Genomic DNA, 21,291 nt, shown 5'->3' on the forward strand with positions numbered 1-21,291 from the left:
AATTATCATATGGAATGATGGGAACATTTAAGCTTTTACACTTCCCCCAAAGGAGATGTCCTCTAGACTTGTTATATAATTTGATGCTGTATTTAGTTACACAGGCATAACACATTTTAGAATCTGATGTTTGAATTGTCACAATGTGACCAGTATCTGTCCCTCCAGGAAAGGCATTTGTAATTGTGATTTACCACAGTTTTGAAAAATTAGAAATTTTGCTATGGTGTCCCCTACTTTATGATTTCAAGGCAATTTCAGTTAGATATGCCTCTTTGCGTTTTAAATCTATTTCTGTTATTTTTCTTATAGGTCCTATTGAATTTAAACCTGTCCATACTATGCATATTCTATAGGTTCTTATTTTGGCTGATTTAATTCTAATGGCTTTTGGCCAGATGAGTGTGACTACCTTATGATATAAATCCATAGTCAGGAACATTGTATTTAATTACTTTAAATCAGCTTATTCACTAGTAGTTCTTAATAAAATTACAGGTGGTCCTTAACCTAGGACCACAATTGAGCCAAAAATTTATGTTGCTAAGTGAGACATTTATTAAGTGATTTTTGCCTCATTTTACGAGTTTTCTTGCCACAGTTGTTAAGTGAGTCACTGGAGTTGTTGGGTTAGTAACATAGCTGTTAAGTGAATCTGACTTCCCCATTGACTTTGTTTGTCAGAAGGTAACAAAAGGGGATCAGATGACCCTGGGACATTGCAGGCATCATAACTATGAGTCAGTTACCAAACATCCAAATTTTGATCATGAAGATGCTACAGTGGCTATAAGTGTGAAAAATGGTCATAACTCACTTTTTTCAATGCCTTTGTAACTTTAAACAGACACTAAATGAACTGTTGAAAGATAGTCCTCGACTTATGACTGCAATTGAGCCCAAAATATCTGATGCTAAGTGAAACATTTATTAAGTGAGTTTTACCTCATTTTACGACCTTTGTTGCCATAGTTGTTAATTGAATCACTTCAATTGATAAGTTACTAACCCGGTTGCTAAGTGAATCTGGCTTCTCCACTGACTTTGCTTGTCAGAAGGTCATAAAAGGTGATCACATGACCTTGGGACATAGCAACGGTCATAAGTATGAACCAGCTGCCAAGCATCTGAATTTTGATCACGTGATCCTGGGGATGCTGCAAAGATCATAACTGAAAAATGATCATAAGTCACATTTTTCCATGCCATTCTAATTTTAAACGGTCACTAAATGAACTGTTGTAAGTCAAAGACTACCTGTACCTGTATATTCTTTGATATAACTTTGACTGAATGGTCTTAAGAATTCTGAGAAAGGTAGGTTCAATTTTAGAAAGTGTGTACTTATTCAGAAAATTCAGATTTCGATAAAATGATTTGTCTGTCTTTCTTACAGTTGAGAAACTATATTAAAACGTTCCCAAAGTTGGTAGGATTAATTGTCCATTGATATTATTAATTTTTATTAAATATAGCTTTGGATAAGGAACTTAGTCCTCAAATCCTTGAAACTGCAATAGTGTCTTCTGTTCTCTTATTGCTTTGTTTTGTATTCTTTCCTTCATTCTTTGCATAGATTCTTTATTGTACAAATTATACTCTCATCTCATATTTGCTATTCATTAACTTTCTTAGTCATTGCACTTTTATTGAGAAGTCTAGTTAATGAGGCTGTTAACATGTCTTGCTTCTACTGTATATTAGAAAGAAGAGTATATTATAAGAAGTTATGTTCTTTGTTTTGTGTTTGTGTTAATTTTTAAGAAAACTTGTACAATCTCATTTGAAACTTGACTTTTTAATTTAAATTTCATCCATCATTTTTATCCATCCTTATTCATCGTTTCACTTTGGCTACCATGTTTGCTATGCAGTGACAGTTGCAGTTATTGATATTGGAGCTAGGTGTGTACTGAGTAGCTCTTGCATGGAGAATATGAGGGCAGGACAAGTTGCAGTGGGAAAGCACTGAATGTCTAGGTGGAGGAGACGGGATCCCTCTGTTCTACCACAGCTGGACCCAGCTGTTGTTTTGCAGTTGACTTACAGATCCTACCACTTCCTCCCTCTGCAAGGTCTTTCCCTGAGGCACCTTGGGAGAATGAGAGCACAAGTCCAACACTGCTAGAGCCTGCTCGGCCCACTGTTCGTTGTGATCCCCTCCCTGCATCTACAGTGAGTAGACCAAGACACAGCTGCACCCCTAGCCTTAGATTGATGTAAATTGCAGGCAGGGACAGGACCTGCTTCCACGGCCACTACTACTGTTTGATGTGGTTGATGATGCTTCAGTGTGAGGTTAAAAGTGCAGCTTGCCTGTACACGTGGCCTACTTGAAACTGCCACACAAGATGTTTGCCTACTTCCTGGATGTGAGGCGGGGAGCCATCAGTTTGAGACTCTTGTTTCAAGTTGCAGAAAATTTGAAGAAATACCTAATATGTACTTTTTCATACAGTGGAAGAGAGATAAACTTTAAAGGAGCAAAATATGAGCTGATCTCCATGTACAAGAATTATGAGGAATTCTTGTTTCATAACAAGAATGTTCATAATGTTCCTTCCCTCAGTCTTGTTATCTTTTGCAGGAGCAGATTAATTTTATCTGGTTATCATCCAGAGCTTGCTATATAACTTGTTTGGCCAATTATATAATGTTGAAGGCATGCACATCATTTGATTAGTTGAATAGTTTTTAATCAGACTTAATTTGGGGATCCAGAGCAGCTTTTGAAATGACTTGGATTTAAAATCAGATTGAAAAATGTAAAAGTGTTAGGACAGAAAAAGAGATCAAGCTAAAGATAGCCTTTTAAATGTTTATGTTCAAGTATAGAACGTTATTAAAAATACATATGATTGAAATAAATGGACTTGATCCTGATTGAGTTTGTATAACTTGTGACAAATAAGGAAAGATGTGGGAGGGTTTTTTCTTTCCCCTTATGTGGGAAAACATTCCCATCCTGTTAATCTCACCTTCCACATTAATATTTATTTTCCCAAATCATCTTTTGGAGGGAAATACTACTTTTTGTTACTTTTTATTGACAAAGGGTTAAACAACCACTTTTTTATTATTCTTTTGATAAAATATAAAAACCCTGTGGGAAATAACAACACATGCTGTTGAAAAATATACCTAGTTGGGCACGGCAAAGAAGGTGGCTGATGTATTTCTTTCTGTCAGTTCCTTCCCTGAGGTCTTGTAATACCATCATGCCTCCAGCTTTCCTTACTATATGCAAATAATTGTTCTCTATTTTCAGGTAATGGTTATTCTGTTGACAGAAATGCATGCTTTTAAAAATTATATAATTTACTGTAATGCTGAGGTTGATGGTGCTCATGGGCAGCTATACTTCATTTGGAATATTTTTTTTAACTTCTCCCTATGACTTCTTTTAAGCCATTGCTAAAGAGAGGGTCTACAGTTATGGCGTTGTTGGGATGCACTAACACATCTGAAGTATCTTGACCTTTTATTATGGAATTACAGATAATAATAAAGCTGTGGGATTTCTGAGTAATTTGGCAGTTTGTAAAGCCAAATAATGTTAGTGGTTGGCCTTATTAGCTTTATTTCTACTACTGAAATAACCTAAGGTTTCTCAACAAAAATGCTTCTCATTTATTAATTGGAAATGTCTTCCTCTAGGTCCTGTGCCAGGCTCATTGATGAATTCATCACACTTATCAGATGGACAGGGACATAATTCTTTGATCCCAAATATGTATACTCAGCAAATTGCAACAAAGAATCCTCTGCATGCCACCTCCGGACAGTATAGCCATGGTACATCTTGGAATATACCTTCTGGTCAGACTATTAATAGAACCCCAATGGGATCTTCTCTGACAGCATCACAGCCAAGTCCTGTTGCCCAAATGCCTTCTTTGTTGCAGAACTCAACTGCTATATCAACTTCTGATGGTAGTTTTTATTCTGGAACTAATCTCTCAGCTAATTCAAACTGGCAATATGTACAGAATCCTTTGACTCAACCTAATCCAGTATCTCAACCAAATCATTTTGCTCACACGGTAACTTCACCGTTACCGTCAGGGAATACAAATTTGCCCACAAACTATCATTATGTTCCTTCTGCTGGAGGTCCTCCAGTTCAAAACACCTATACAAGGCAAGGTAAGAAAAAGGAAGCAATTCTCAAGACTATATCATTATATCCCATGTACGGAAAAATCCTACATTAGGTATTTTCATCCAGGTATTCATGATATACTTATGAACGTGAAACTGAGGACTGTATAAGTGGGCGTACCTTCAGGGATTCCCTCAGTCTCTTCCTCCTCCTCTATAACTTCTAAGATTCCACAAATTTGTGTCAGAGGGATTCCCCTTTCATGTCAGAGTTGGAAAACCAGTTTAGCCTCTTTTAAATGCTATGCTGGCTGATGGTACTGCAAATTGTAATCCGGTTACAGTATTCAGCAGCATCAACCAGCATAGCCAAAGATAAAGAATATTATATCTGGAGGGTTGCAGATTCCTCAGTCCTGTAGGCTAAATAAATAAGATTTCATACCCTAATTAGCAATAATGTTCTATTTCATTAGCAATAATAAATTTTCTTCCTGTTTAATGTGAGCCATTAGCTGGCAGCTGATTTGTTGTTTAGTGAATTTTCAGCTCTCTGATAGTTCTGGGGGCTAAAAATTTATAGTAGAACTGTGTGGCATGGTAGAATATAATATATAGATGGGCTGTAATATGAACTTGCAAGTATAGTTAGTCCTCAACTTAGGACCAGAACTGACCCCGAAATTTCTGTTAAGTTTTCCCCATTTTACGACCTTTCTTGCCACAGTTAAGTGAATCACTGCGGCTAATAAAGATAGTTACCCGGTTGTTAAGTGAATCTGGTTTCCCCATTGACTTTGCTTGTCAGAAGGTCACAAAAGGTGACCACATCACAGCAACGGTCATAAATATGAATTGGTTGTGAAGTGTCTGAATTTTGATCACATGATCATGGGGAAGCTGCCAAGGTCATAACTGTGAAAAATGGTCATAAGTCACACTTTTCAGTGCCGTTGTAATGTTGAACAGTCACTAAATGAACTGTTGTAAGTCGAGGACTACCTGTATTGATTCTGTCTTGCCACAGATACGTAGTGCTGATGTGGTGTTGAGAAAAAGGGTAGATGTAGAGAACATTCTATCCCTGCTGTAAAATGGATATACTGACCTGTGTTGCTGAACTCAGTTCTTATTGAATGTTCTGTACTTCTTGTCTCTGTTTTTAAATGATATGATACACTTAAATAGAACATATATTTGCATAGAACAACTGTATGTGAGTCACTATGTTGTAGTATTTAAGTAGAAACACACACTATGATTCTGTAGCAATATGTTTGGTCTTTGTCAACAATTTCTCATGGGATAATTGCATTGGGTAAGATCTGTGATTTTGCTTATGTATAACATTAAACTTAAATTACTGTAGTTTTTTTTTTTTTTCAAATCTGCAATAATGATTTGATTTATATCTAGCACTAAACTGTAAGAAGGGGTGGGCAGCTATGGCCCCTTTACAATCTGTGGACTTCAACACATTGGCTGGCTCAGGAATTCTGGAAGCCCATAGGTCGTAAAGGGGCCACCCCTGTGGCACAGTGTTAGAGTGTAGTACTGCAGGCTACTTCTGCTGACAGCCGGCTGCCTGCAATTTGGCAGTTCGAATCTCGCCAGGCTCAATGTTAACTCAGCCTTTCATCCTTCCGAGGTCAGTAAAATGAGGAGCCAGATTGTTGGGGGCAATATGTTGACTCTGTAAACCACTTATAGAGGGCTATAAAGCACTGTGAAACGGTATATAAATCTAAGTGTTATTGCTATTGTGCTAACTAAGAAATGAACAAATTCTTTATGAAAATAAATTCATTGAGAAACTGTGTTAGGTATAAGTTCTGCTGGTTCTTGTAGGTACTGTTCCACTGCCAGCTAATCAGTTAATTTATTTGCCAGTTCAACCTCCTTTAGGAACTTCTGCTGTTGGAAGTCCAGTTTATACACATCCCTCTGCTCCCCCATTAGCTCCTCCCCCAGCAAACATTGCATCCCAGGCTGTACAGAACTCAGCAGGTATGCAAGAAGGTAAGCATTAATGTGGTTATTAGAGGAAGTTGCTTTCAGACAGTTAGGAGCAAAAATATGAATTATGTGAGCTGAATTATGTAGGAGTAATTGAATATGATTGCATGTGCATTCCAGTGGTGATACTTTATTTAGGAGAAAAGGAAACCTCTTAACAGCTGAAAAGAAATAAATGCCATTTTTCCCCGAAAATAGAACTACCTCGAAAATAAGTCCTAGCTTAATTTTTACACATGCGCCCAATATGAGCCATACCCCCAAAATAAGCCCTAATTAAGACCCGCCCATGGGCAAAAATTAAGCTAGAATGGGTATGGTGGGGTGGTGGAGTTGCCCTACTACTTACCTTTGGACAGTTGCAGCCAGGCCTCGCACACCCCGACACCTGCCTTGCCCATTTCTTCTGCAGCTGGCAAGGCTTTCCTGAAGGCCTCTGCAGCCAATAACAGAGCTCCGGATCGATCTGGAGCTCTGTTATCAGCTGCAGAGGCCTTCAGGAAAACCTTGTCAGCTGCAGAAAAAGTTCCTGAAGGCCTCTGACAGAGAAAAGGAAGCCCGGGGCAATGCATACAAGTGAGGTGAGTCAGTGGATGACATCCCCCGAAAATAAGAACTGGTGCCTTTTTTGGTGTAGATATGTGTGTGTGTGTATATATGTGTGTATACACATACACACGACGCTCTAGAGCACTGCATACCAGAACAACTAGACACAAGAACAGTTTTTTCCCGAACACCATCACTCTGCTAAACAAATAATTCCCTCAACACTGTCAAACTAGTTACTAAGTCTGCATTACTATTAATCTTCTCATTGCTCCTATCACCCATCTCCTCTCACTTATGACTGTAACCTTGTTGCTGGTATCCTTAAGATTTATATTGACTGTTTTCCTATGACTATCATTATGTGTTGTACCTTATAATTCTTGATGAATGTATCTTTTCTTCATATACTCCAAGAGCGTATGCACCAAGACAGATTCCTTGTGTGTCCAATCACACTTGGCCAATAAAGAATTCTGTTCTGTTCTATAACGCTAAGCCATAAATCATGATTTACAATCTACATTATGATATCAGCTGTGATCAGTGTTACATATTTCTAACAGATTATTTTGTTAATAGGTGATACTACATGCCCTCCTAATGATGGACTATCAATTCCGAACAATTACGATGCAATAGAAGGAGGTGGTTTCCTGGGTAAGATAGTTTTTCTTCCATTTCCATTGCTCAAAAGTAAATTAAATGGGGAATTAATTGTTTCTATTGTGCCTGCCCATATACTGTTTCAAAACAGCCACACAACACAAATATGAGCTATTTTGGTATAGAGGAAATGTACTTTCTGGAATTGAAAATTGAACATATATTTGTAAATTATGTATAACTCTGTGACTTAAAAGTCTATCAAAATCAATTTTGCCTTAATTACAGAACAGGAGAAATGGCCAGTAACATTTGATACAGGAGGAAGCCACTTAGCAACTGTTGTTTGAAAAAAAAAAGTGTTTAATTTTAATTGGATCTTAGAAGCATGCTATTTCTGAATTATCTCCTGAAAAGCAGTTTCATGATCTGACAAGAACTCAATGAAAGACATTAAAAGGTAGTCTTCACCCTAGGTCCACGATTGAGCCCCAAATTTCTGTTACTAAATGAGACAGTTATTGAGTTTTGCCCCATTTTATGAACTTTATTTCATTCATCTACTACCACAACCCTCACGGTCTTTGGTTGCAAGAATGATCCACTTGTTCACAGGCTGGCTGGTTAATATTGTGTTACAGGGCAATAAAGTGTACTTAAATTCTCCAATCTTTTGTGCTTGATATTTTTTCTAACAAATGGCTGGATTCATTGTCAAGAGTTAGAAAATTTTCAACATGCTCAGGTGATACTTTCAGCAGCTGATTCTGATACACTCAAGCTTTGGGCATTGAGGGGCTGAAGAACTAATCTGGGAAAAGTGAAAGTAAGTCATGTCGTCTTTGAATTGGTTCTTCCACCAATCTTGGACAACATGACATGCCTTTTATAACAACTTTTGCGATTCATTTGTGTTTATACAAAGTGGCGGCAAACTGTCTCCTTGCTGACCTTCTGTAACAACATTTATCCATGTTTGAAGGTCTGTTATTTGGAACAAAGAAGCAGCGCAAACCAGTCTTGTTTATTGTAGATTTGAGACTATAAAGCATTCATACTGCATGGTTTTATATACATTTTTCCTCAGTTTCAGTGTTCAAAACATCAGGCCCCCAAAAGGTCCAAAGTTCCATAGTGTTGTTGAAATGCCATTGCTGGTATGGAAATTTGGATTCATATGATTTTGCAATTGTATTAGCTGCTGTTTTTATTTACTTTCCACTTTCTGGCTCCAGGTTTAAGCTTGCATCACACTGCAGGACATAGTGTTCAGCTTTCTCTTTGTTTTGTGAATATCAGATCCAGTTTGCTGCGCTCTTCCTAAACATATGCAGTAGTTACCCCAAGTCCAAGTTACCTAAGAAGTCTATTTTTAATGTGTGGTTAAAATTTATTTTGTCTACTGTATTTTTCGGAGTATAAGACGCTCCGGACTATAAGACGCACCTACCTTTTTTGATGAGGAAAACAAGAAAAAGAAATCTGCCTCTGTCTCCCAGCAATTTTGCTTTATTTTCATTTTCATTTTCAGCATAGCTTGATTAGCACAAGAAAAAAAAATCTGCTCCCAGCAATTTACCTCCTTGCAGCAAGCAGCAGAGGCCTGCTCAAAACAGCTGAGAGTAAAACAGCTGAGAGTCGGGAGGCCGATCCAATCAACTTGTGCTAATTAGGCTGTGCTAAAGCTGAAACAAGCTGTTTCTTCTTGATGCTTGCTGCAAGGAGGTAAACTGCTGGGAGACAGAGGCCAAAGGGTGGGGGCCAGTGGGTGGGCGGGGCTACATTCGGTGTATAAGACGCACCGAAATTTACCCGAAGGGGGTAAATTTTCACCCCCTTTTAGGGGGGAAAAAGGTGTGTCTTATACTCCGAAACATACGGTATTTCTAACCACCATTTTTCTGCTTATTGGTGAACTACATGCTTGAACACTCTGTGATTCAACTTAAAATTCTTATGAAACTTTGAAAACATGTTACTAGCATTCCTAGATTAAAAGCAATGCCAACACTTTCCAGAATAATGTACAAAAGAAAACTAATCCATGTGCAAAAGATACGATGCTAGCGAATCTGCAGATTTGAGCATTGGCTGGATTACTTCAAAAAACATTGAACTTCGACCATAAGATACAGGTGAAATCCTAGCAAAAAAAAAAGTATCTTGTATCTGAAGTCCCAAGTTAAGGATCAGCCTAGCTGTTATTGAGAACAATGCAAAAAGAAATAACTGGAAATAGTGTTTGGCCCTGATAGTTCCATCTATTTCTTCATGATATTGTTCCCAAATTTCCATTAGCAGTTTTTGATGTGGTCCTCCAGATAGTGTAATAATGTGTTTTATTAGACATCATGGTCGTGTGATTGTAGCTTGGTTGCTTGGCAGCTGGCTTGTAATTACAACATCCTAGTATGATCATTGTTTGCAACCTTTGCTGCTGGCTTCTGACAAGCAAAGTCAATGGGAAAGTTAATAGATCACAAATGGTGAAGTGACCATGGAATGCTGCAACCAGACAGGATTCAATGGCATTTGGGACTGCTGGAATTGCTATCGTAAGTCAGTGCAGTCACATGATCTTGTCTCTTACTTAGCATTGGAGTTCCCAGTCCCAATTACTGTTGGGAATGACTACCTATATGTTACTCAAGTATCTGTTCTTAATCATGTGAAAGGGAAAGTTAATTGAATAAAATCATTATTTTTTTTCAACAATTGCTTCTTGCTGTAATCTGTTTTTTGTTACAATGAGCTATTCCTGTTTCTGTGTGATAGAATTTATTTTTAAAGTTATGAATACTATACCAAGTCTTCACTGGAACACTACTTTTAGCTAACTCTGATATGATAGTCACCAGTGATAGCACTGAGAGTAGCACAGGTAGACTGTCCTCAAACTATTGTATTTGAGAACAGATAAGATAAACATAACACTGTCCAGTGCTGGTTGTATACCAATATTGGTTTAATATTGGTGAGTGCCTGTTCTGATAGAAGTAAACAGTATAAGGAATAGGTAGCTCTTTTGCTTAACTGTATTAAACAACCATAATGTTCCTCAGATATGAAACATTTCAGCTGCAGTTGCTCATTGTTTTGCTTTGTTTTTGTTTCTCTTTTTAATCTTTTTTTTTTTACTGAAAGAGAGCAGTATAAGCCATTCAGAGTTCTTCTGGATTGGTGCCACATGTCAGACCTATAAATAAATATTACAGTATAATAATTAGATTTTTGTTCAAACGTGAGGATTCATTCGTAACTTAAACCCATTCAAAAGCTGTGACTAGAAAAGGCACAATGTTTAATGAAAACAAAAAAAGAATATGGTGACATAAATGTATTTATTAGTGTGAAAACTGAGCATGCTTAGGATCTCCAAAGCAGATCTTTGGAGTTCTTAACTGAGGCTTTATTCAGGCAGCCAATTGACTGTAATGATTTAAGTTAGCAATACTCCTGCCAGGGCCGGGAGAGGGGGAACTAAAATTAGATGTTATGTTTGTGGTTTTACTTTGAATGATATTAGTTTTTTTTTAAGTATTTAAGTTTTAAAATTATTTTTAAAAACACACCACATTTACTTGTCTGTAAAGTAATACTATATAACATAGCATGATATGTTTACTGGGTATACTGTATACTGTGATATACTTTGATATACAATATTTAATCACTAAAAATGGTTTAAAAAAATCTTATCATTTACCATTCGGTGTATTTACTCTTTCAGCAACACATAATCCTGCTCCTCAAAATACTAAAGTGAACAAACATGTTGGGACTGCTTATCCCAGCTTGCCCCCAGGCTACCAAAACGCTTCACCACCTGGAGGACCAAGAATGCAGTATCCAGGAGGACCTCAGCAATTCCCTCAGGTAAATCCTTTCTAATTTTACTCATATGTTATTTCTAGGTTCCACAAAGGCTTTGTTGACCTTGTAGAAGTTGTTCTTCCATAATTAAAGAGCTCAATTTTGGGGGGGGGGGGAATTAATCACATTTTTTATGTTGATAAAATGCCTTTTGAGGTGGTAGATCCAAATTTAAAAAAAAATAGAATTCAACTATTCAAATCTTGTTTTTAGTGCTACAATGAAATATAGAAGTTCTTACTTCTATATTTTGCATTTCGTAGACAAGAAAGACAGTAGACAAGAGATGGATACATAGACTTGTATCCAGAAAGTCTTTTTAATAGTGGAATGGGTAGAACTGGCAATTGGTCACCCTTTTCCTGGTGGCCAGTATGTCTACCATTTATCTTATATAGATAGAGAGAAGAGAGAAAAGATATTTAAATTGTATAAGTGGAAGTTTGCTTTTGAAACATATATAAACAAAACGTTAAAAGGTTTAAATTAATGGTTCCTGAGGAATAATTTAGAGGTGAAGAATACACTAGATTTCTTATTAAATGGTTATGCAAATTAAAAATTATAAACATGAATTGCAGCTTCCCTAAATTTAGGTTGTTATATGAAGACATGGTTGGCTTTACGCTGACTCCATTTAATCGCACCCTGGCCAGCCTAAGGGTAAGATTTCTGAACATATAGGCATTTGGTTCAATGAAAGAACACAGCAATAATTAGATATAGTATGGAGGGAAAGTCTGTGGAGATTCTCAGTTTCCTCCAAGAAGTATAAACAGGTACTTCTCAACTTACAACAGTTCATTTAGTGAGCGTTTGAAGTTGCAGTGGTAAAGAAGAATGTAATTTCGGACTGTTTTTTACACTTATGACTGTTGCAGCATCCCCATGGTCATGTGACCACAATTCAAATGCTTACAACTGAATCATATTTATAATGGTTGAGTGTCCTGAGGTCCTGTGATCACCTTTTGCAATCTTCTGACAAGCAAAGTCAATGGAGAATCCAGATTCATTTAACTACCAGGTTACTAATTTAACAGCTGTAGTGATTCACCTAACAACTATGGCAAGAAAGATTGTAAAATGGGGCAAAACTCACTTAACTGTCTTGCTTTAACAACAGAAATTTTGGGCTCCCTTGTGGTCACCCCTGCTCTAGAAGGATATGCTTGTTATCACATATAATGTAATGTTTTGGAAGTTATGTATAAAGTTATGAAAATGTAAATTCAAATTGAATATTTGAAAAAAATATCCTAACAGTAACAATAGTTATCCAGAATTGGTGGACTCCTCTTCATTAGATGTGCTCAAGCAGAGGCTAGGCAGTCATCAGGGATATTCTGATATTCTGAATCCTACCTACAACAAGGGGTTGGCGCTGTTTGCCTACATGATATTTCTCATTCTCTGAGTAATCAGTTCCTAGTTATAGCTAGATTAGAACTGGCTGGTTTACAAAAAGATTGTGTTTTATATGAAAAAGAACTGTTTTAATTTTCCTATGTTATATTAAAAGTTTCTCTGTTACATTTCTATCCTTTGTCTTTTTTTTTTTCAATTCTAGGGAGAAACATGTTAAAACCAACTAAGTTGATGAGTAAGACTAGCTCAGCAGTATTAAACTACTATTGCTAAATATTTTCTGCTGTTGTGTAAAGGGAGATACACTTCCAATTTGAGTTAAGCATCAGGTGTAATATTTTCCCACTCAAGTGAGCTCCACCCTCTCATTCAAGTTTGTGCTTTATAGATACATTTATAATTGGCTAGATTTTCCTAGCTATTTCAAAATTATCTCATCCCTCTTGCAATGCTCTCCTTAGTTATTAATAATTCATTATGAAATTGAAAAAATGCACTTCATCTAAACATTAGCCTTCATTGCTTCTTTCAATCTTTTTAATAATCAGTGTTGTCTACATAATAAGACTACATAGTTCAGTAAACTTTATTTTTTAATTTAGTGCTATTGCAGTATTTAAGATGTTGGACTTGGCCTGGAATTATCAATGGATAATTCTAGATAAGTGGATAATTTTGAACTCTACTCAGCCTACTTACATTATTATTCAGATAAAATGAAGTTTTCCCGTGCATGCTTGCACAAGGAAAACATGATATAAATGCAAATAACTAATATTACTGGAATATATTAAAAAATAAATATGGACTTTTATATCTAGATTAGTTTTGAGTACTAATAGGATGGTAAGATAGTTTATAATAAAATAAGGCAATCCTCAATTTATGACCACAATTGAGCCCAAAATTTCTGTTGCTAAGCAAGATAGTTGTTAAGTGAATTTTGTCCCATTTTACAATCCTTTTACTATAGTTATTAAGGCAGCAAATCACTGCAGTTCAGTGAATCATCTGGTCATTAAGTGAATTTGGCTTCCTTTATTGACTTTGCTTGTTGGAAGCCAGCTGGGAAGGTTACAAATGATGATCACATGATCTGGGGACATTGCAACCATCATAAATAGATGCCAGTTGCCAAGTGTCCCAATTTTGATCACATGGCTGGGGATGCTGCAACAGTCATTAAGTGTGAAAGCTGATCATAAGACACTTTTCAGTGCCATTGTAACTTTGAATAGTCACTAAACGGTTGTAATTGAGGATGACCTGTAAATAAACTACTATAAGTGCTTTATGAATTATGTATTTGCATCTAATATTAACCCCTCCATCCTCTATCATGCCTATGCATGGATTTAAATGTGTTTCATAAAGGTTAAATTTAATTTTTGTTTTGGGTGCAGCCTGGCTTGGGAGCAAATACCTTAGCTGCATCTATGGGTGGACTAAGTCTTCAGCCTGAAGGATTAAGACCTATCAACCTTCTTCAAGACAGAAATATTCTTCCTGCAACCCCCTTGCAAGCACCCATTCCCAATTTGCATCAAGATATTCAGAAGCTCAACTGCAATCCCGAGTAAGGTTAATTAATGCTGCTTGTAAAAAAAAAAAAAATCTTCAATTTCTATTATTCTGAACGTTCTCTCTAGTGTCTTTCTGGGTATTTTAAAATACCACATTTTTTTCTGGTATATTTAAACAAAAACAAACTGAGAAAAGTAATTTTAGTACATCAACAAGATGATACCCGTAATGTTAAGTTTTAATTACATTTACGGTATATATCCTAGATCATTACTTTGATGTCTGCCACAACTCTTGATAAAAATACAATTCTTAATAAAAAAAATTATCACTGGTGAATAAAAATCTAATCTGTTTTTGATGGTTCCAACTAATCCTATGTAAAGGAAAAAATGTAGGCTCACATGGTTCTTTCTATATATAACAAATGGTTGTATCTGAATACTTTCTGTAAGAAGGTTCCAGTTATTAAAACTGTCGTATAATGCGATTCATAGGACCACAGGATGCTGCAAACAATTGTAAATGCAACTTTGTTGCCAAGTGCAACCATGTGACTGAGGGGGCGGGGGAGAAACTGCCAAAACTTTGGAACAAGGTCATAACTCCCTTTTTCCAGGTAGATTGTAACTAAGTTGAAGACTACCTGAATACAAATTTAAACCTCAATATCATAACCATCATATAAAACTTTATCTATCTGACAATTATTTAAACAACGCACAAGTTTAATTAGCACACCCCATCACAACAGAGCCAGATAAAGCCCATACATTTTGCTATCTCTTCTGTTCACTTATAAACATAACTGATAACTGCTTCTTTACAATCTCTCCCTGCTCTCATATTTGAAAAAGGAGATCATGCCAATTTTCTAATTTTTATTTTAGTTTATAGGACCCAATCTTAAATTCAGCTGTTAAGTCTATCCTTTTGCCCAAAACTGGAAGTTACTTGGGTTTGCTTGATGACTGCAGCATTCGTTTTACAACTGCCACATTCACTTAACAACCACCACAAAAAATCAGATTGGTTATGTGAGTGACCCAATTTACGACAATCACAACATTTGACAAGAATTGGCAGGTTCCATTACAATCGTAAGTCAAGAACTATCTGTGCTGTATTATCCCACTACACTGCAATTAAAGTCTGCATACAGCAGTGTTTTTCAGCTGGTTGGTATGTTCTGCTGGAATGTCAGTTGCACAAGGCAGTGCTTCAGAACAATTTCCCAAAGAGTTTGAGAAGATAATTTCTACAATGCTGATAAGTAAAAGCTTTGTGCTTTATCTGAATACATAAAAATTATTGCCTTGCAACCATCACAACTTTGGAATTGAATTAATTGCTTAAGTCAAAATAAAGCTCTTATTAATTTACTCACTGGGCTATGGGTTTTAGTGGTTTGTTATAATAGGAAGTAAAATGAATATTGGATAAAAAAGATTATCTGCACTTTTTCTATATTTGAGTATATTGCTAATGCACCTTTACCTTTTGAGAAATGTAAACATGTTTAAGCATTTGAAGGTTAATGCATTCAGTAGAGTAGATTGTGAAAACCATATAAGGAATCTTGTTTTGATACTTGATAGTAACTGTTCTTTTAAAATAAAAAACTAAATATTGTATAAACTGTATTCTTCCCCAAATTGCATTGTAAGCACCTTTATCTACAGATTTATGGATGGCCCAACCAAGTGACTATGACCATCAACATAAATATTATAGAGATTATTCATACTTGTATGCTTAATATACACATGAATCTAATTCATCAAGTAACCCTTAGATTATGTTTTGTGAACAGAATCTAATGCTTGGTTAGCAATTTATTAAGGCTTCATCAGAGTTAAGCATTGGATTCATTTTTTTTCTCAGAAAACATTCTGCTCAAAGCAATGAAAACCTGAGGTCAACTTTGCTATTTTCTCCATCTCTTCCTCCTCAATTGCCAGCTTTACCCCTCATATGTTTCTGTTTTTGATTTGGGTTCATTTTTGAATACTCAAATTATATATGGATCTGTATTCTAGCTTCAGAAATACCCTGTTAGATCTAAGGCTGTACTGTAGATATAAAAAAACCAACAGTATGCAAAGGCTAATTTGGATTCTGGTGGTGAATAAATAGTATAAATAAAAGATTGATCCAGAAGTGTATTTTTCAAAGTGTGGTGTTACTTTCTAATGTTTCCTTTGTAATTTGGTCAGGATATCTACTTACTTTACAAGTTAATAAATGACTGTAGCAGGAGATCAGTTTGGTTTAGCAATTAAAGCACTGGGCTACAGACGAAGGGACTGTGAGTTGTAGTTCTGCCTTAGGCATGAAAGCTGACTTTGGACGATTCACACACTTGGCCCATGATGTCAACCTTGGCTGACAAACCAGTCAGTCAATTCCTGTTACAACCAAATTGGTTGGCATTTGGTTGATCAAAAGAAAAAAGAAAGAGAGACCCCACACTTGCAAAAAATGCTAGGAAAGGAAAAAAAATAGTGCCATAGCACAATCCTACAAACTATTAAAATTTTGCATTTGTTATAGGTTTTTTTTCCCTAAACAGAATGTTGCATAAGATATAGGGTGGTCCCCTTTCTTCAAACATAAGAGAGAGAAAAGTAATGACTGACTGGAGATCAGGAAGGTTGACACATGTAATTAGTACTTCTTTAATCCTTTGGTTTTCCATATAGGTTGTTCCGGTGTACCTTGACTAACATTCCTCAGACACAGGCCTTACTGAATAAAGCCAAACTACCCTTGGGGCTTCTACTTCACCCTTTCAAAGATTTATCGGTATGTTGTTTAATGTTTGAAAATGTCAGGGTGTTGATTTTCAAAATACATAGCCTATATTCAAATTACTCTAGTCAATATTCTTCATAATATAAGAAGTGTGGAGTTCAACTCCCCAACTTCCCCAGCTGCAGCCAATTCCCAGAATTCTGGGAGTTGAAGCCCACACATCTTAAAGTTGCCAGGTTTGACACTGCTCAACACTGCTCTAGATAATAATAGAATTCTGCATCCATGTATTATCCATAATTGTCTCAGAGATTAATTCCAAAAATTTGCTTTGATTTACCGTATTTTCCGGCGTATAAGACGACTTTTTAACACATGAAAATCTTCTCAAAAGTCGGGGGTCGTCTTATACGCCGGGTGTAGTTCTCCTGTAACCAGGCAGACCAGCCCGAAAGGCTCTGACGAGCCTTAAATGGCTCTGGCGATCCCAGCTCTGGCGATCCCAGCTCTGGCGATCCCAGCTCTGGCGATCCCAGCTCTGACGATCCCAGCTGAGTTCCCTGCAACTCAGCTGGGATCGCCAGAAACCACGTAAAAGGGAAAAAGTTTTCCCCCTCCAGCTTGCTTACCTCAGCTGCTAATCGCAACGCTTGCCTTCCTTTGCTTGCTTGAATCTATTCAGGCAAGCAAGCAACTCCCTGCCTGCAATCAAGCAAGGAGTTAGTTGTGGACTTCAACTCCCAGAATTCCTCAGCCAGCAAAGCTGGCTGAGGAATTCTGGGAGTTGAAGTCTACAAGTCTTAAAGTTGCCAAGGTTGGAGACCCCTGTTCTATTGGGTAAGATTTTTCCCCTTTGGGAGCTTTAAAAAAAATAGTCAATTGGGGTTTTTTTAGTTGTTCTTTTTTAGACCTAGCCATTTAGGAAGCCGTTTAGGAAGTTTTAAATTTAGCTTTCATATAAAAATAAAAATAAAATAAAATAAAATAATATTTGTGCAGCTTTCTGAGATTTAGTGTGTTTCTGTAGTGTTTCACTCCAACTACACAAACACACAAAATCTCACAAAGCTGTATGTGGAATTTTGTGTGTGTAAAGTGTGAAAGTTGGTTTTTTGGGCTTTTTGTGGCTGTGTGAGGTTCCTGCTTGTTGCAGGGGCCATTTTGGGTCTAGCACAGCTGCTTTTACATTGTGGGTGAGCCAGTTGTGTTGTGTTGTGTGTGTTTAGAGTGTGAAAGTTTTTTGGGGGGGCTTTTTGTGGCTGTGTGAGGTTCCTGCTTGTTACAGGGGCCATTTTGGGTCTAGCACAGCTGCTTTTACATTGTAGGTGAGCCAGTTGATGTTTTTTAATTTTTATTTGGTGTGCATTGGAAGAGGGGCAGTCTTATATGGCAAGTATAGCCCAAACCCTATATTTTAACAGGAAAAGTTGGGGGTCGTCTTATATGCCCAGTCGTCTTATACGCCGGAAAATACGGTATGTAATCTGTTGTGATGGCCAAATTTGGTAAACTGGCTGCAGCAGTTTCTACAAATAAAAATTCCAAAATCTAGTTTTGTTTTTGGATGATTCTCCTAAATTTTAGTTTATTGATTTGGGCATATTACAAGTTATTTAAAGAAATTAAATCCTTTAGTCAAGAGGAATTGAAATTGAAAATTAGAAGAAATTCAAATGAAATGACTTTACCAAAAGTGAAATTTTGTGTAAGTTGTCTTTTTAGAGTCCAGTTACAGCAGCATACGGTATTTTAAATATCATTTATTTATATGTATGTATGAATGTGCAGTGCTTCAACAGTGATGAAACTTTACACTGATTGAACTAAAGATTGGTTGATTGAAGCTTTCAGTTTTTTATATAAGTTTATCTTTTAAGGCATTTCAATAGATAATATTTCATCAAAGTTGGGAGTATCTTTAGTATCTTTTCTTCCCTGATTTTAATCTGCTGTGAAGGTTGTGTTTGCAAATAATAAAGAGTTACTAGGCTAGGGAATAACCTTGTGGGAAATGGGACATCAGTTGTTACAAATTAAACAGTCTATCTTGTCTCCTCATAATATATTTCTTTTTTACATAAGTCTCTGCTTGAATGCAACATACATTTTATATAGGTTCTCATCTTCTGCATATATTGTTAAGTGTGTTGCACTTAAAACATGTTAAGTGTCAAAGTCCAAGTAAATTATAACATTATAAGATGTAATTTAAAACATTATAAGATGTTTTATAAACATTCAGTTTTTCGTTTCTTCTTTCAAAATAAAACCTGATTGTTTTCATCAGTAGATGAATATTTCAATGTTGTCTGCAAGTATGAAAACTGCAAAGCCATGTCTCCCACTGGTACATGACTTTAAAGCCATCTCTTAATTTACCCTGTTTGCCCGAAAATAAGACCTCCCTGGATAATAAACCCAATCAGGCTTTTGAGCGCATGCACTTAAATAATAAAATAAGCCTCCGAAAAGAAGCCCTCCCCCAAAAATATTTAAATGCATGCGCAGCTGGTCCCCGCCATTTCCTCTGGTTGCTTGCCGCGCAAACAACAGGAGATGAGGCGAGGCCGGAGTGGGGGAACATGCCCCATGGATCCCACACGCCCTTACCTGACAGCCGCTCCAGCAACCCTAGCCACTGTGCCCAAACTGTCACACTAATGGCTGCCACAAAAGCCATTCGTGAAGAACAGGGAGGCGACAGTGGTGACAGGACATCCGGTCGCAGCGGCGTGGCTGAGCCGACAGCATGGTGCAGAGTCCTGGGAAGCACGGCTGGAAGTGCATGCACAGCCTCAGGGGTGAACAGCTGACCAGCGGTTGTTTCAGCAGCAGCCATGAGGTGACCATGCTCATCACCTCCTGCACCTCAAAAATATTAAGACCTCCCCGAAAATAAGGCCAAGTGTTTATTTCGGGGGTCAAAAGAAAATAAGACCCTGTCTTATTTTCAGGGAAACACGGTAGAAGCTCATGGAAAAAACACTAAATTGAAATCAGAATTGCCATTACAAGCATACCTGTCAAGGCTGTCAATTTTTATTTTCATTATCATTATTCAGTCCTCTGTCAAAAGAAAGAATTAAATTATACTTGTTGACAAATGTTCTTAAACAACTGATTTAAACATTCCTCCTTTCAGCAATTGCCTGTAGTAACCTCTAGTACAATTGTGAGATGTCGTAGCTGTAGAACATATATCAATCCTTTTGTCAGCTTCCTTGATCAAAGGAGATGGAAATGCAACTTGTGCTACAGAGTGAATGATGGTGAGTTTTTTTATGAGTTTAAATCCAATAAAGAGTCATTTGAGTTCATGTTAAGTTCTTAAGTGTACACATGTATACATACACATAAGCTGTTTGATTCCAGTAAAATACATTTATGACATCAATCTCTAGCTACTTTTAGGTAATTGAACATATGGGAATAAATATTTCTTTAAAAGACTACTAGGCTGAAAAATATTATATAAAATACTGTAAACCTTGAGAGTTACATTGGTTTATAAAGTGTATTTTCCTCCTCTACTGTATAGTTCCTGAAGAGTTTATGTATAATCCTGTGACAAGAGTTTATGGAGAACCTCATAAAAGACCGGAAGTTCAAAATGCCACTATTGAGTTTATGGCTCCTTCTGAATATATGGTGAGATTCTGCCTTCCCACCTTTCTTTCTCTCCTTCCTCCTGACCTCTCTTCCCAACCTTATACAATGTGTAGTCATAATAAACACAACTTGTGCAGAACTATTATATCTCAACATTTTTCTTTTTCTTTTTTTACCTTTATCCATTCTTGCATAGCTATTATAGAAAGTAGTATTTCAGTTGAGACAAAGTGGCTGGTTATAATTTGTACCATACATCTTAGAGAATGTCATTACATCTTAGAGCTTTCAAGTAATTGGTTGGATTTTCAAATTCTTTATGAGCAGCTTCCTTCTCTATTAAAAATTGCTCTTAAATTTCCAAACTTCCAAAAGTACCCTTTCACATAAGATTTTAATCCTGTGAAGGATTAGTAGAAGAAAACAAAAGTCAAGCAGTGTGCTCTTGCTTATGAAACAATTGTTTCAAACGTTGTTTCATTTTCCCTTACTTGTTGATGCTTATGCACTGTAGTTGTAGGAAAGCTTATTGATCTTACATTGCACCAGAGAAAAAGTTATCTTTCAGTGGAGAAGCACTTTTCAGTCAGTCTATGGGTTTATGTAGTTTCTGTGACAAAAATGTGGGAATAGTTTGTTATTACCTTCTTTCAGACTCCACCAGCTAAGAAGGACCAAAACGTAGATCTCTGCTTCTAATCCAGCACTTCAACCTTCATCCACACTGTTCAAGATTTGAAAGAAATATAGACTCTAATGTATTGCATCTTTACAATAAATATATCTTTTTATGTCATAGTGGTTCTCAGTCCTCTAAATCACTGAATCCAGTATACTACCATTTGCTAACTTTTTTAAAAACTGTGGTGTATGTACTATGATTTTTTCCAT

General features: G+C 36.6%; 1 protein-coding gene across 6 annotated transcripts in view; it reads left to right on the plus strand.

The window, feature by feature from the left end:
• SEC24A (SEC24 homolog A, COPII component) overlaps window positions 1-21,291 on the plus strand; it is a 41,120-nt gene that overhangs the window by 4,560 nt on the left and 15,269 nt on the right. For 2 of the 6 annotated variants that reach the window (XM_034403863.3, XM_087887447.1), the window contains 8 exons: window positions 3,658-4,146; window positions 5,992-6,120; window positions 7,249-7,326; window positions 11,003-11,148; window positions 13,917-14,089; window positions 16,740-16,842; window positions 19,934-20,060; window positions 20,330-20,439. In XM_034403863.3, coding sequence (XP_034259754.2) covers window positions 3,658-4,146; window positions 5,992-6,120; window positions 7,249-7,326; window positions 11,003-11,148; window positions 13,917-14,089; window positions 16,740-16,842; window positions 19,934-20,060; window positions 20,330-20,439 — 1,355 coding nt within the window. Of the gene's footprint in view, window positions 1-2,075; window positions 2,176-3,657; window positions 4,147-5,991; window positions 6,121-7,248; window positions 7,327-11,002; window positions 11,149-13,916; window positions 14,090-16,739; window positions 16,843-19,933; window positions 20,061-20,329; window positions 20,440-21,291 lie in introns of those variants that run through there. The other 4 variants (XM_087887446.1, XM_087887449.1, XM_087887448.1 and 1 more) reach the window with 3 other exon arrangements.

This window comes from Pantherophis guttatus, chromosome 2 (assembly GCF_059756535.1).
Source record: "Pantherophis guttatus breed Tessera chromosome 2, ASM5975653v1, whole genome shotgun sequence".
NCBI lineage: Eukaryota > Metazoa > Chordata > Lepidosauria > Squamata > Colubridae > Pantherophis > Pantherophis guttatus.